The sequence below is a fragment of the Primulina huaijiensis genome, chromosome 18 (assembly GCF_012295235.1).
Source record: "Primulina huaijiensis isolate GDHJ02 chromosome 18, ASM1229523v2, whole genome shotgun sequence".
NCBI classification, from domain to species: domain Eukaryota; kingdom Viridiplantae; phylum Streptophyta; class Magnoliopsida; order Lamiales; family Gesneriaceae; genus Primulina; species Primulina huaijiensis.
In genome coordinates this window covers 11,859,639-11,872,373 of record NC_133323.1, presented here as the reverse complement: position 1 = coordinate 11,872,373, position 12,735 = coordinate 11,859,639, and the positions used below count along the sequence as shown (strand labels likewise).

Genomic DNA, 12,735 nt, shown 5'->3' with positions numbered 1-12,735 from the left:
ATCTTCTTTGTAGTCCAACTTGGTATATGTATGAATTCATGTTGTCAATCTATTTTCAAGAAACTGAAGCCTATTTGAACCTGGCTTCTCTGCTTGCTTGGAATAGAGGTCTAAGCATCAAGCAATACGCGAGCTACAAGCAGCCAAGAAAAGCTAAGCTTGGCTAAGCAATTCTCATCTAAACAGATTCTATTCGATTCGCTATTCAGTGGTTACCACGCTGTCCACTAGTAATAGATAAGATAACTATCCATTTAGCTACCCACGTTTTTTCTTTCCTATCTGTCTTACTGAAGAGTGCTGGGTTTTTCTTCTTCTCTAATTGATATTTGTGTCATGCTTAAGTATGCACAAAAAGCAGAGATTTCCAGTTATTTTATTCTCGGAGGTGAAAAGAGAATTCCTACTCCTACGTTTCAGCCTAAGTCAAAGGGAAAGCACGAGGGCTGGTTCAAGGCAAGTCGAATCATATCATAAGTCGAGGCCCTATTTCACTAATATAAGAAAGGTATGCCCCTCCTTCATTCAATCAATTCATTTATTTTTGAACCTTTGCCCTTACACACGCCGCGATCTCGATGGTGTTTTGGCTTTTATTTTGACCAAGAGAACGAGCTAGACACAAAAGGTATCACCGAAAGGGGTTCAACCGAAGCCAGGTTGAAGTAGAAGATCTTTTTTTACGGTCGGCTTCTTCCTGATATCTCGCCCAGGTCAAAGACTGAATCAAGCTGTAATATCCAAGCTTGGTGATCGGTACGGTTTAAGATTTAATATGTTCATTGACTCCTTGGTTAAGTTTAAATATAGTTTTGATGTTAAGAGTTGAGATTTATGATTTATAGTATTGTGGTTATAGATGTTGTGTGGTGATACTGTAGTGTCGTTGCGAAAAAATTCATGATAATTTGTATGTTGATCCAATTGGTATGAGGCCAATTGGAGTGGTTAGATAAGACATAGTAACTTTCATGTTTTGAGTTTTGTTCAAATCATTGTGGAAGACAAGCCAATAGCGCCCCGAAGTTTGTCGTGTGTGTCGTCGTTCCTCCAGTGACATATGTTGGGAGATTGATCATAACTTTTTACTCAGACCTTCAAATGACATGAGTCAATTGGAGAAGCAAGCCAAGACATAGATCTACAACTTTCATGTTTACCAGTTTTCCAAATTATGACGGGAAGAGGCGTTTCGGAGGCAATCTTTGAGGCGGCTGTGCGCAGAGCGGGAGCGGTAAGAAATGACCACCCGAGCGCCACTGATTCTGAAAGTTTGGTATCGGACAGTATGGTCCGCGCTCGAGCGGTAATTTTTGACCGCCCGAGCGCCCAACACAGTACAAAAACGTGTTTTCGAGATTTAAATGATATAATACATGAGTTGGTCTAATTTTCTCTCATTTCTCTCCATTCTCTCGGTTCTTTCTCTCAAGGGGAGGTTAGGGTTTCATTTCCTATCTTTGATTCAAGCTTGTTGTTGGATTGTGGTGGTGATACAAGGTTCTTGTGGGTTTAAGAAGCTAAGGTAAGCTTGTGGCTTTGTTTATTCTTGGATTATGATGTTGGGAAATCTTGGGTTTGTTGATGGTGTTGGTTTTATGGATTTAATGATATGGTTGTTTGATTATTGGGTTATTGATGGTGCAATATATGGTTTATTGTTGTAGGAATTCAACCAAGAGTTTAGAATCAAGGTTTCCAAGTGTAGTAAGTGGAATTTCATTCCTTGTGCTCACATGATAATATATGTATTGTGTTTCAATGGTTTTAACATGTTATTCCCTTCCATTTGATTCATGCTATGTATTAATACACTTTGTTGTATATTAGAGGCATTTTTGTCTCAATTATGTTAAAGGGAATACAAAAGAGAATAGAGTCTTCAAAGTGTTTGTTTTAATGCCAAAGAGAGATTTCAAATGTTTTATTGGATTGATAGATACATAGTCAGAGATTGCATGCAATTAGTTGATCAACGACCATAGGCTTATATCCCGACAGAGTAATCGATTTATATCGATGGGATATAGGTACAGAGACAGAGATACTATATAGATATCAATCCATCAGAGAAAAGAGAAATACCATCGTTATTGTTATTCATTCTATGATATTCATGTTTCAGAGTTGATGGTATTTAATGTTTTCAAAGCCATGTTTTACAGAGTATGATATGTATTCATTGCTATGTAAGAGTTCCACTTGCTGAGTTTTATACTCATTTCAGTTATTTCATGTGATGCAGATAAGAGTGACGGGCCAGGATGTTGATTGGAGCCGAGGTCATATGCATAGAAGATGGAAGGAAGAAGGCTATTTTGTTAGAACTTTTGGACATGATCAAAATGACATTTTGTATTTTGATGCAACGCTCATTTGATCATGTATATAATGAAATGTATTTTAAATCCTTCTTCCCTTCAAGAAAAATTTTAAATTCCGCTGTTACTTTATGAAATAGGGTCAGAGCGTTACATTTAGTGGTATGAGAGCAACGTTCTTCGGACCAATGCATATGACTTCATCTACTTTCAACAGTCCGGGTATGTCTTCTTCATCTATGTATTGTTATTGGTTGATATGTATTGTGTGATCACATCATAGGATTTAATGCCTCCTAAGAGAAAAGCCTCAGAGGGTGAGGAATGCCCCTCATCGAGAGTTGTTGACGAGTTCGGAAAATTATTGAAAGAGCAAGCCAAGGTTCATAGTGAGCAGATCCAACAGTTGCTCCGTTTGCAAGGTACAGGTCAAGGTAGAGGCCAAGTGACAGGCCAAGTGGTTCAAGCGGTTGGAACTGATGGGATCTTTACTGATTTTAAGAGAATGGATCCGCCTGAGTTTGCAGGAAGCACTGATCCATTGGTGGCCGTAGAGTGGATTAAAGCACTTGAGGCGATATTTGATCATCTCAATTATGAAGACAAGGACAGAGTTGGTTGTGCATTATTCATGCTAGTCAAAGCTGCACGTATTTGGTGAATGCTACCAAGGTAGGTGTTGATGTTCCGGCATTGAAGTGGCAAGATTTCACGGATCTTTTCTATGACAAGTACTTCCCAGATGCACTTCGAGCTCGGAAGGTGACTGAATTTTTAGAGCTTCGTCAAGGAGGTATGAATGTTGGCGAGTACATCTTGAAGTTTGAGGAGGGTTGTCTGTTTGCCCCATATATTGCCTCCAATGACAAAGACAAGGGTTCTCATCTCATTAGAGGCCTTCGAGCAGAGATCAGGAGGGACATCAATATGTCTAAGGCTGTGACATTTAAAGAGATTGTGGCTAAGGCATTGTTAGCCGAGCAAGATGAAAAAGACATTGCCAGAGAGAGACAGGCGAGGCAGCAGTTTTTGCTCAAGGAGGTCAAGGTTCGAGCCAAAGAGGAAATGACCATTTTAAAGGGAAAGGCAAGATAGAGCCGAGTTCTAAAGCACCGACAGTTCCATCTGATCCAGAGAAGCCGTTGTGTCCCAAGTGTAGTAGGCATCATCGGGGAGAGTGCAGATTTGGTACTCATACTTGCTACCGTGGTGGCACTGCAGGCCATATAGCCAAGGATTGTCCGAGAGGCTCGAGTAAAGAGAAGGTGCAGGGTCGCATCTTCACCATGACGAAGGAAGGTATAAACCCTGATCCTTCTGTGATCTCTAGCACTATCTTAATTTCAGGCAGAGTAGCTACGACATTGATTGATACAGGTGCCACTCATTCTTTTATGTCTGAACTATTTTTGAGATCTTTGGGTTTAGTTCTTTCTATTCTTCCCCCCCAGTTTAATGTTGTATTGCCTTCGAGAGATGTGTTTTGCCCGACGTCTATTGTGTATGCGTGTTCTGTTCAAATCGATGGGCGAGTGGTTTATGCCGATTTGATTGTTATTTCGATGGTTGCATTTGATAGTATACTTGGCATGGATTGGCTATCAACTTACCGTGCAGTGATTGATTGCGTTGCTACGACGGTGAAATTTGCAGATGATGGAAATAAGGAAGGTATGCTCGCCAGTGCAGGTACTTCGCTGGTCCTTCCTTTTATTTCGTGTCTTGAGGCTAAGAAGTTGTTGTTTGGAGGTTGTGATAGATTTTTGGCTTCGATTGTTGATACGGATAGAATTGTGAAGTTGAATATTGATGATATTGATGTTGTGAGAGAGTTCTCTGATGTATTTGAGGATGATGTGCCGGGTTTACCGCCGGACAGAGATGTAGTGTTTGTGATCGATCTAGTTCCGGGTACGGTTCCTATTTCTAAGGCTCCGTACAGGATGGCCCCTACAGAGATGAAAGAGTTGAAGACGCAATTGCAGGATCTATTAGATAAAGGTATTATTCGGCCGAGTTCTTCGCCTTGGGGAGCTCCGGTTCTTTTCCTCAAAAAGAAAGACGGGTCTTTGCGGCTTTGCATTGATTATGGAGAGATCAACAAAGTGACTATCAAGAATAAATATATGTTGCCACTAATAGACGATCTTTTTGATCAACTGGAGGGGGCTACAGTGTTTTCGAAGATTGATCTGCGATCTGGCTATTATCAGTTGAAAGTTAGGGAGTCTGATATCCCTAAGACGGCGTTTCGGACCAGGTACGGTCATTACGAATTTCTTGTGATGTCGTTTGGTCTGACTAATGCTCCTTCAGTCTTCATGGATCTTATGAACCGGGTGTTCAAGCCGTAATTGGATAGCTTTGTCATTGTTTTCATCGATGATATACTGATTTATTCCAAGACCAGAGAGCTTCATGCAGAGCACCTCAGAGTCGTTCTTCAATTGTTGGGGGAGAAGAGGTTGTATGCTAAGTTGAAGAATGTGAGTTCTGGTTAGAGCAGATTTCTTTCTTAGGCCATGTTGTCTCAAAGGATGGGTTAGCTGTTGATCCAGCGAAAATAGAGGCGATACAGAAGTGGCCTATCCCTACCACTATATCAGAGGTACGCAGTTTTCTTGGTTTGGCGTGTTATTATTGTCGTTTTATTTCAGATTTTTCCAAAATTGCCCTGCCATTAACCAATTTGACGAGGAAGACTATGAAGTTTGAGTGGTCCAATGAATGCCAAAGAGGATTCCAGGACAGCTCCGGTACTTGCATTGCCCAGTGGTTCAGAGGACTTTGTTGTTTTTACAGATGCATCGAAGAAGTGTCTTGGTGGAGTGCTGATGCAACGTGGAAAGGTTATAGCTTATGCTTTTCGTCAATTGAAATACTACGAGAAAAATTATCCTACGCATGACCTGGAACTGGCAGCTGTAGTTTTCGCCCTGAAAATCTGGAGACACTATTTATGTGGCGAAAAGTGTGAAATTTTCACGGACCACAAGAGTTTAAGGTATTTGTTTTCCCAGAAAGAACTCAATATGCTGCAAAGACGGTGGTTAGAGCTTGTCAAAGATTATGATGTGACGATTAGTCGCCACCCTGGGAAGGCGAATGTTGTAGCAGATGCATTGAGCCGTAAGTCAAGTTCCTCTTTGAGTTCTATGATCTAGAAGTCGTTGTTGTTAGACTTGGAACGAGAGGAGATAGCTTTGGTGGTTCCAGGAACCATTGCTCGCTTTTCAGCGTTGGTCATTCGGGCTACATTGACGGACAGGATCCGTAGAGAGCATGCCAATGATGTACAGTTGACAGAGATGAGAGCCAGAGCAGAAGAGAGAGGTAATTCAGAGTTCGGGATGAATAGAGATGGTTTGGTGACATTCAGAGGCCGTATTTGTATTCCTGTTGCTGATGATATTCGGCGAGAAGTCTTGACAGAGGCTCATACCGCGCCATACTCGATACACCTAGGTAGCACCAAGATGTATCAAGATCTTCGTAGACTCTATTGGTGGCCAGGTATGAAGAAAGATATTGCCATGTTTATTTCTCAGTGCCTAACCTGTCAGCAGGTTAAAATCGAGCACCAGAGACCTGCTGGGACATTGCTATCATTTCCGATTCCTCAATGGAAATGGGAGCATATTACGATGGACTTCGTGACTGGTCTTCCCAGAACGCAGAAAGGCTATAACTCTATTTGGGTTATCGTTGATCGGTTGACCAAGTCAGCTCATTTTCTCCCAGTCAAGACAACGTATTCCATGAACCAGTATGCCGAAGAGTACATAGCAGAGATTGTTAGACTTCATGGTGTTCCTGTGTCGATTGTGTCTGATCGTGACCCTAGATTTACTTCAGAGTTTTGGAAGAGTTTACATAGAGCCTTGGGTACACGGTTAGCATTCAGTACAGCATATCATCCTCAGAGCGACGGTCAATCAGAGAGAGTTATTCAGATTTTGGAGGATATGCTCAGAGCTTGTACTATAGACTATCCTGGTAGTTGGGATTCCAAATTGCCTCTTGTTGAGTTCACGTACAATAACAGTTACCAGGCGACGATTGGCATGGCACCTTATGAAGCACTTTATGGCAGAAAATGTAGATCTCCCTTGTATTGGGACGAGATTGGTGAGAGGAAGATGTTGGGTCCAGAGTTGGTCCAACAGACAGCTGATGTTGTTACTACTATTCAAGAGATGATGAAGACAGCGCAGTCCAGACAGAAGAGTTATGCTGATGTCAGACGAAGGCCGTTGCAGTTTGAGATTGGCGATCATGTGTTTTTTAAGATTGCACCTCTTAAAGGTGTGATGCGGTTTGGAAAAAAGGGAAAGTTGAGTCCAAGATTCATTGGCCCATTTGAGATCTTGGACAGAGTCGGTGATCGAGCTTACAGGTTAGCCTTACCGCCAGATCTTGATAGAGTTCATAATGTTTTTCATGTCTCCATGCTCAGGAAGTATATTGCGAATCCTTCCCATGTTCTTCGCCACGAGCCAATGGATTTGACGCCGAGTTTGACGTACCAAGAGGTTCCAGTCCAGATTTTGGATAGCAAAGTTAAAGTATTAAGGAATAAAGAGATCGACATTGTTAAATTCCTTTGGAAGAATCAATTGATTGAAGAAGCCATGTGGGAACCAGAGGATGAGATGACAGAAAAGCATCCTGAGTTGTTTGCGCAATGACGTCAATTTCGGGGACGAAATTCCTCTAAGGAGTGGAGATTGTAATATACAAGCTTGGTGATCGGTACGGTTTAAGATTTAATATGTTCATTGACTCCTTGGTTAAGTTTAAATATAGTTTTGATGTTAAGAGTTGAGATTTATGATTTATAGTATTGTGGTTATAGATGTTGTGTGGTGATACTGTAGTGTCGTTAAGATTAAATTCATGATAATTTGTATGTTGATCCAATTTGTATGAGGCCAATTGGAGTGGTTAGATAATACATAGAGGTGTAACTTTCATGTTTTGAGTTTTGTTCAAATCATTGTGGAAGACAAGCCAATAGCGCTCCGAAGTTTGTCATGTGTGTCATCCTTCCTCCAGTGACACATGTTGGGAGATTGATCATAACTTTTTACTCAGACCTTCAAATGACATGAGGTCAATTGGAGAAGCAAGCCAAGACATAGAGCTACAACTTTCATGTTTACCACTTTTCCAAATTATGACGGGAAGAGGCGTTTCGGAGGCAATCTTTGAGCCGGCTGTGCGCAGAGCGGGAGCGGTAAGCAATGACGGCCCGAGCGCCACTGATTCTGAAAGTTTGGTATCGGACAGTATGGTTCGCGCCCGAGCGGTAATTTTTGACCGCCCGAGCGCCCAACACAGTACAAAAACGTGTTTTCGAGATGTAAGTGATATAATACATGAGTTGATCTCATTTTCTCTCATTTCTCTCCATTCTCTCGGTTCTTTCTCTCAAGCGGAGGTTAGGGTTTCATTTCCTTTAATTTCCTATCTTTGATTCAAGCTTGTTGTTGGATTGTGGTGGTGATACAAGGTTCTTGTGGGTTTAAGAAGCTAAGGTAAGCTTGTGGCTTTGTTTATTCTTGGATTATGATGTTGGGAAATCTTGGGTTTTTTGATGGTGTTGGTTTTATGGATTTAATGATATGGTTGTTTGATTATTGGGTTATTGATGGTGCAATATATGGTTTATTGTTGTAGGAATTCAACCAAGAGTTTAGAATCAAGGTTTACAAGTGTAGTAGTGGAATTCATTCCTTGTGCTCACATGAAGTATATGTATTGTATTTCAATGGTTTTAACATTCTATTCCCTTCCACTTGATTCATGTTATGTATGGATACACTTTGTTGTATATTAGAGGCTTTATATGTCTCCATTTTATAAAAGGGAATGTCAAAGAAAAGAGTACTCAAAGTGCTTGTTTTAATGTCCAAAAGAGATTTCAAATGTTTTATTGGATTGATAGATACATAGTCAGAGATTGCATGCAATTAGTTGATCAACGACCATAGGCTTATATCCCGACAGAGTAATCGATTTATATCGATGGGATATAGGTAAAGAGACAGAGATACTATATGGATATCAATCCATCAGAGAAAAGAGAAATATCATCGTTATTGTTATTCATTCTATGATATTCATGTTTCAGAGTAGATGGTATTTAATGTTTTCAAAGCCATGTTTTACTGAGTATGATATGTATTCATTGCTATGTAAGAGTTCCACTTGCTGAGGTTTATACTTATTTCAGTTATTTCATGTGATGCAGATAAGAGTGACGAGCCAGGATGTTGATTGGAGCCGAGGTCATATGCATAGAAGATAGAAGGAAGAAGGCTATTTTGTTAGAACTTTTGGACATGATCAAAATGACATTTTGTATTTTGATGCAACGCTCATTTGATCATGTATATATTTTTGATTATATATTGAAATGTATTTTAAATCCTTCTTCCCTTCAAGAAAAATTTTAAATTCTGCTGTTACTTTATGAAATCGGGTCAGAGCGTTACACAAGCTACATGTGAATATCAGAGGTTACAGATATGATAGACTTAAGAATACCTACCAGAAAGACTCATCCAATCCAAAATTCTGTACAAAAAAATACAAGATTTTTATTACTCGACCAAACATCAGGAGAAGCAAATACAAGGGGTACACTAATAAGTAAGATTGATGAAGTAGAAATGAATACAAAAAAAGAAAAATGTTATAATAGGACGGAAGACTGATCAGATACCTTTCGACTGACAGTGCTTTCAAGGCATAGCGCAATCTCGTGAAGAATATCATATAGTAAGATAAGTGAATCCACGTAATGTTAAGAATTTGCCCTTAGACAAAAAATAACTATCTTATTTCCCATGATTTTTTCTTGGTTAGACCAAGTTTCAAATCAAAGTCTCCTTTTTTGGGAGCAGAACTACATACAAAGGTCTGCTTCATGAACAACGAACTCTATAACCTGGTTCTCTCTTATTTATTTTCGTTAATTGCGGTTATCGTACTGCCCACCACTATTTGGATTATTTCCAGTAGTCGTATTTTTTGTCGGTTTCGCTCCATAAACCACGAGAATTTCCAGGAGCGGGTTCGGGAAAGTATTGAGGAAACGACCATTGAACGGGTTTCTCAAATCCTCGAGGATCTGTTTCCACAGTAGGGGATGACTCCCACTCGGAATGCACCCTTTCCGAGGGTAATTCAGCACTCGCTGAATGGAGTGGAAGAGTCTGAACGCTTAAGTCATCTTGCGAACATTTACAATAGCTTGGTAGAAAACGGGATCCAGAGCCTCAACAAAATTGTTCAAGTTTTCATTTATATGATGGGTGGTGGGGGATAATTAGCGGACCCACTTAGTTATGTATTATTATAAGCTAAAGAAAGATTCGTGGACCTAATGATGGCCTTTTTGATCTCATTCGTATTCTGATCGAAGAAAGAAGGGCAGATTTAGCTATCTTTTTGAAGTCGATAATTCACAGTGCTTATTATATATATACTTTCAAATCCAACTCATGTTTCTACTCTATTTTCATTACGAAAATGTCTCACGTCAGGATCCGTTGCTCAAACCGAATCAAGCCAACGTTATGAAAGTTCCTGGATTGTGTAAAATAAGAGTAGTACCAAAGGCAACACCTTCTACAAAAAATGTGAAATTGGCTATGGAGATTTCGTGCGGTCAGAAATTAATACAGACACAAAGGTGTTCGACAGGAAAGTCGTTTAGATCCAATCCGGGGTCAAATAAAGACAAAAAAGGATATGTCAGTAACCTAGCACGACAAAACACTCTCCGAGGGCGTGGTTTGTATAATTTTTTGGTCAGAATCTCCACAGTAATGTCTCTATTAGATTCTCCTGTCGAAATACGGGAAAACTCTATTCAATTCTCGATGGAAACGGAGTTTTGTGAATTCTCCCCAGAACTGGAAGATAATTTCGAGATCTTCGATCATATTCGAGGGTTCAATGTGACTATTGTAACTTCGTCCAACACACAAGATGAGAATTTATCATCGTGGAACGGCTTTTTGCAAAAAGATGAGGGGGAAACTCAGTAAGATGTCGGAGAAGCGAAATATACGAGATCGCAAACGTAGATTGCTCGCGGCTAAATATGAATTGAGACGAAAGCTTTATAAAGCCTTTTGTAAAGATCCTGATCTTCCTAGTGATATGCGGGACAAACATCGTTATAAGTTGTCCAAATTGCCAAGAAATAGTTCTTTTGCACGAGTAAGAAACCGATGTATTTCCACGGGTTGCCCTCGTTCTGTATATAAGTTCTTTAGAATTTCTCGTATCGTTTTTCGTGGATTAGCATCTCGAGGTCCTTTGATGGGCATAAAGAAATCGTCTTGGTAGCAACTACCAAGAAAAGGGTTAGCAGCTAGTCTACAAGCAAGGTAAGTAGGTCGATTACCGGCCGGCTTTGGCACGAAAAGACCTAACGGAGTAATCCCTTGACCTCGGATCGGAGATGCTAACAGGGCGGGAATCGAAGTGGGGGACCCCTCTACCGCCTCTGTATATCTCCTGTCAAGTATGCTCCCCATACATAGACTACGTACAGGGTAGTCCTTTTGTAAAGATAGAATATCACCACGTGAACATAACATGTTGTTGCGAATGTAATTCATTCCCGAGGTATCGACCACTATGGATTACATTTGGATGTGGGACGTGAAGGTTCTTTTAGAGTGGTTTGCAAATACGTGCAGTGGGCCCTATGGAAAAAGCTCTCTGCTAGGCTGATTTCAAACTTTTGGGAGGCTGTATCGGGTTCTTTTTGATATGTGCGCGAGAATGCGCATGCATTCCGATCAATCCGAAATAAGGACTCTTTGGGCTCCATTGTTTTCTACCCTGAAAAAGATCTCTACTGTGAGTAGGAATCTATTGATATGTGGGGGTCTAAGGGGGGGCCGGTTTTCGTGGATCTAGGCATGGTTTATGCCATGATCAGTATAGGTGTTCTTAGTGACCGCTTTTCTAATGGTAGTCGTTTCAGTGGGTCCATGTATGGGAGCAGACTGTTTTCAGTATCACTTACTGGTCCATTTATCTGGGGGTAAGACTGAAGAGTGGCATGCCGGTACGATTGGTCGATTCGGATTGATACTCTAGTTAGCTTGAAAGGACTTCAACTTTTAGAGAGAGAAAAAGACCTCGTTTCCGATTGGCTCTGGTTCGTTTACCATACCCCATAATCTATTTTTACTTTTTGTTAAAAAGGACCGATCCTTTTGTGCCAGTACTGTTATGAGAGGGAGTGTAGACCGCGCGGGAAAAGGACCGAATCCGTTACTGCTATGTATATCTTGTACTCATTCTGTTCATTTTTGTACAGCTCCTTAGTCTTCGATCGCCTCGGTTATCTAGCCTATTTTTGACCATTTCTTTACTTATGTAAGCCGCAGTTTTTTAATGCTGCGTATAAGCACAACGGATGGTCGTAGAAGGCGGGTTGAATCTCTTTTTTAATGGTTAGCAGAGCCACCCCTTTCTTCTTACTTTACTTTAAAGCTGTGACACTTTACTATCTGGTGACTGATTCAATCATACGCCGGATCTAACAATGCTACTTTCATTTTGGCCTATGATGATAGACTCTTTCCCGAATTGCTTTCTTCATACATCTAGGGTTTTCTCTTAATCAATTTTTGGAGGCCGATTTAAGTTAAGAAAATTTTTTTAGCGGGATGACAAGATATTTTTTAATTTTTAGTTATACAAAAACGAAGGGCCTTATTACGTGGGTCAACGTATATAATCAATAACTTGATGAAGCAATCAATTCCGATTAAGAAGACCTACTTCTCCACCCTGTGGAAGAATAGAATCATAAAAGCGAGGCGATCGGCAGTGAGCAGGAGGAAGAGCAGTCCGTACCACAAGTGTGCGTTCAGCGATTCTTATATCAAGCTGATGACGCAAGAAATGATAGCTTCTTTACAATGAAGATAGTTCCTAAAGACAAGACGGAGTGGAGTCCCCAAGGAAAGCTTTCTTTATATAATACTTGAAGCTGCTAGTGCACTGTACTGGACGTAGGAAACTAAAAACCTCGGCTCACTCGTCAACTGTTATCATGACCTCTATCATTTCTAAGGGGCAGGGCTCACTGAGATGAGAAAAAGCTATCCAGACAGACGTCATGGGGGCGAAGGCGGAGACTAGCTTTCGAGCTGAGCTTTCTACTCTCAGGCTTCCGTCTAAGAAAAGGAGGAGGGTTCCTCGAAATGAACTGAAATAGGTTAGGCAAACCTTTATCCGACCAAATCGCTCAGAAGGCAACTATTCATCAGAACTACGACAATGAATGGGATAGGGAACATGCTTCGACTTGGAGACAAGACGGCTGGCTGTGATTGTGGAAGTAAGACCATATGAATGCCAGTGTGGTAACTAGCCACGG

At 40.7% G+C, this 12,735-nt stretch overlaps 1 protein-coding gene across 1 annotated transcript; it reads left to right on the top strand.

The window, feature by feature from the left end:
• Window positions 1-9,035: 9,035 nt before the first annotated feature.
• Window positions 9,036-10,617, top strand: LOC140964784 (large ribosomal subunit protein uL5m). Its single transcript, XM_073424719.1, has one exon. The coding sequence runs from the start codon at window positions 9,830-9,832 to the stop codon at window positions 10,376-10,378; it is 549 nt and encodes a 182-aa protein (XP_073280820.1). The 5' UTR covers window positions 9,036-9,829; the 3' UTR covers window positions 10,379-10,617.
• Window positions 10,618-12,735: the final 2,118 nt, after the last annotated feature.

Coding starts and splice junctions, on each gene's coding strand:
- LOC140964784 (XM_073424719.1), top strand. CDS start 9,830: ATGTTTCTACTCTATTTTCATTACGAAAATGTCTCACGTCAGGATCCG.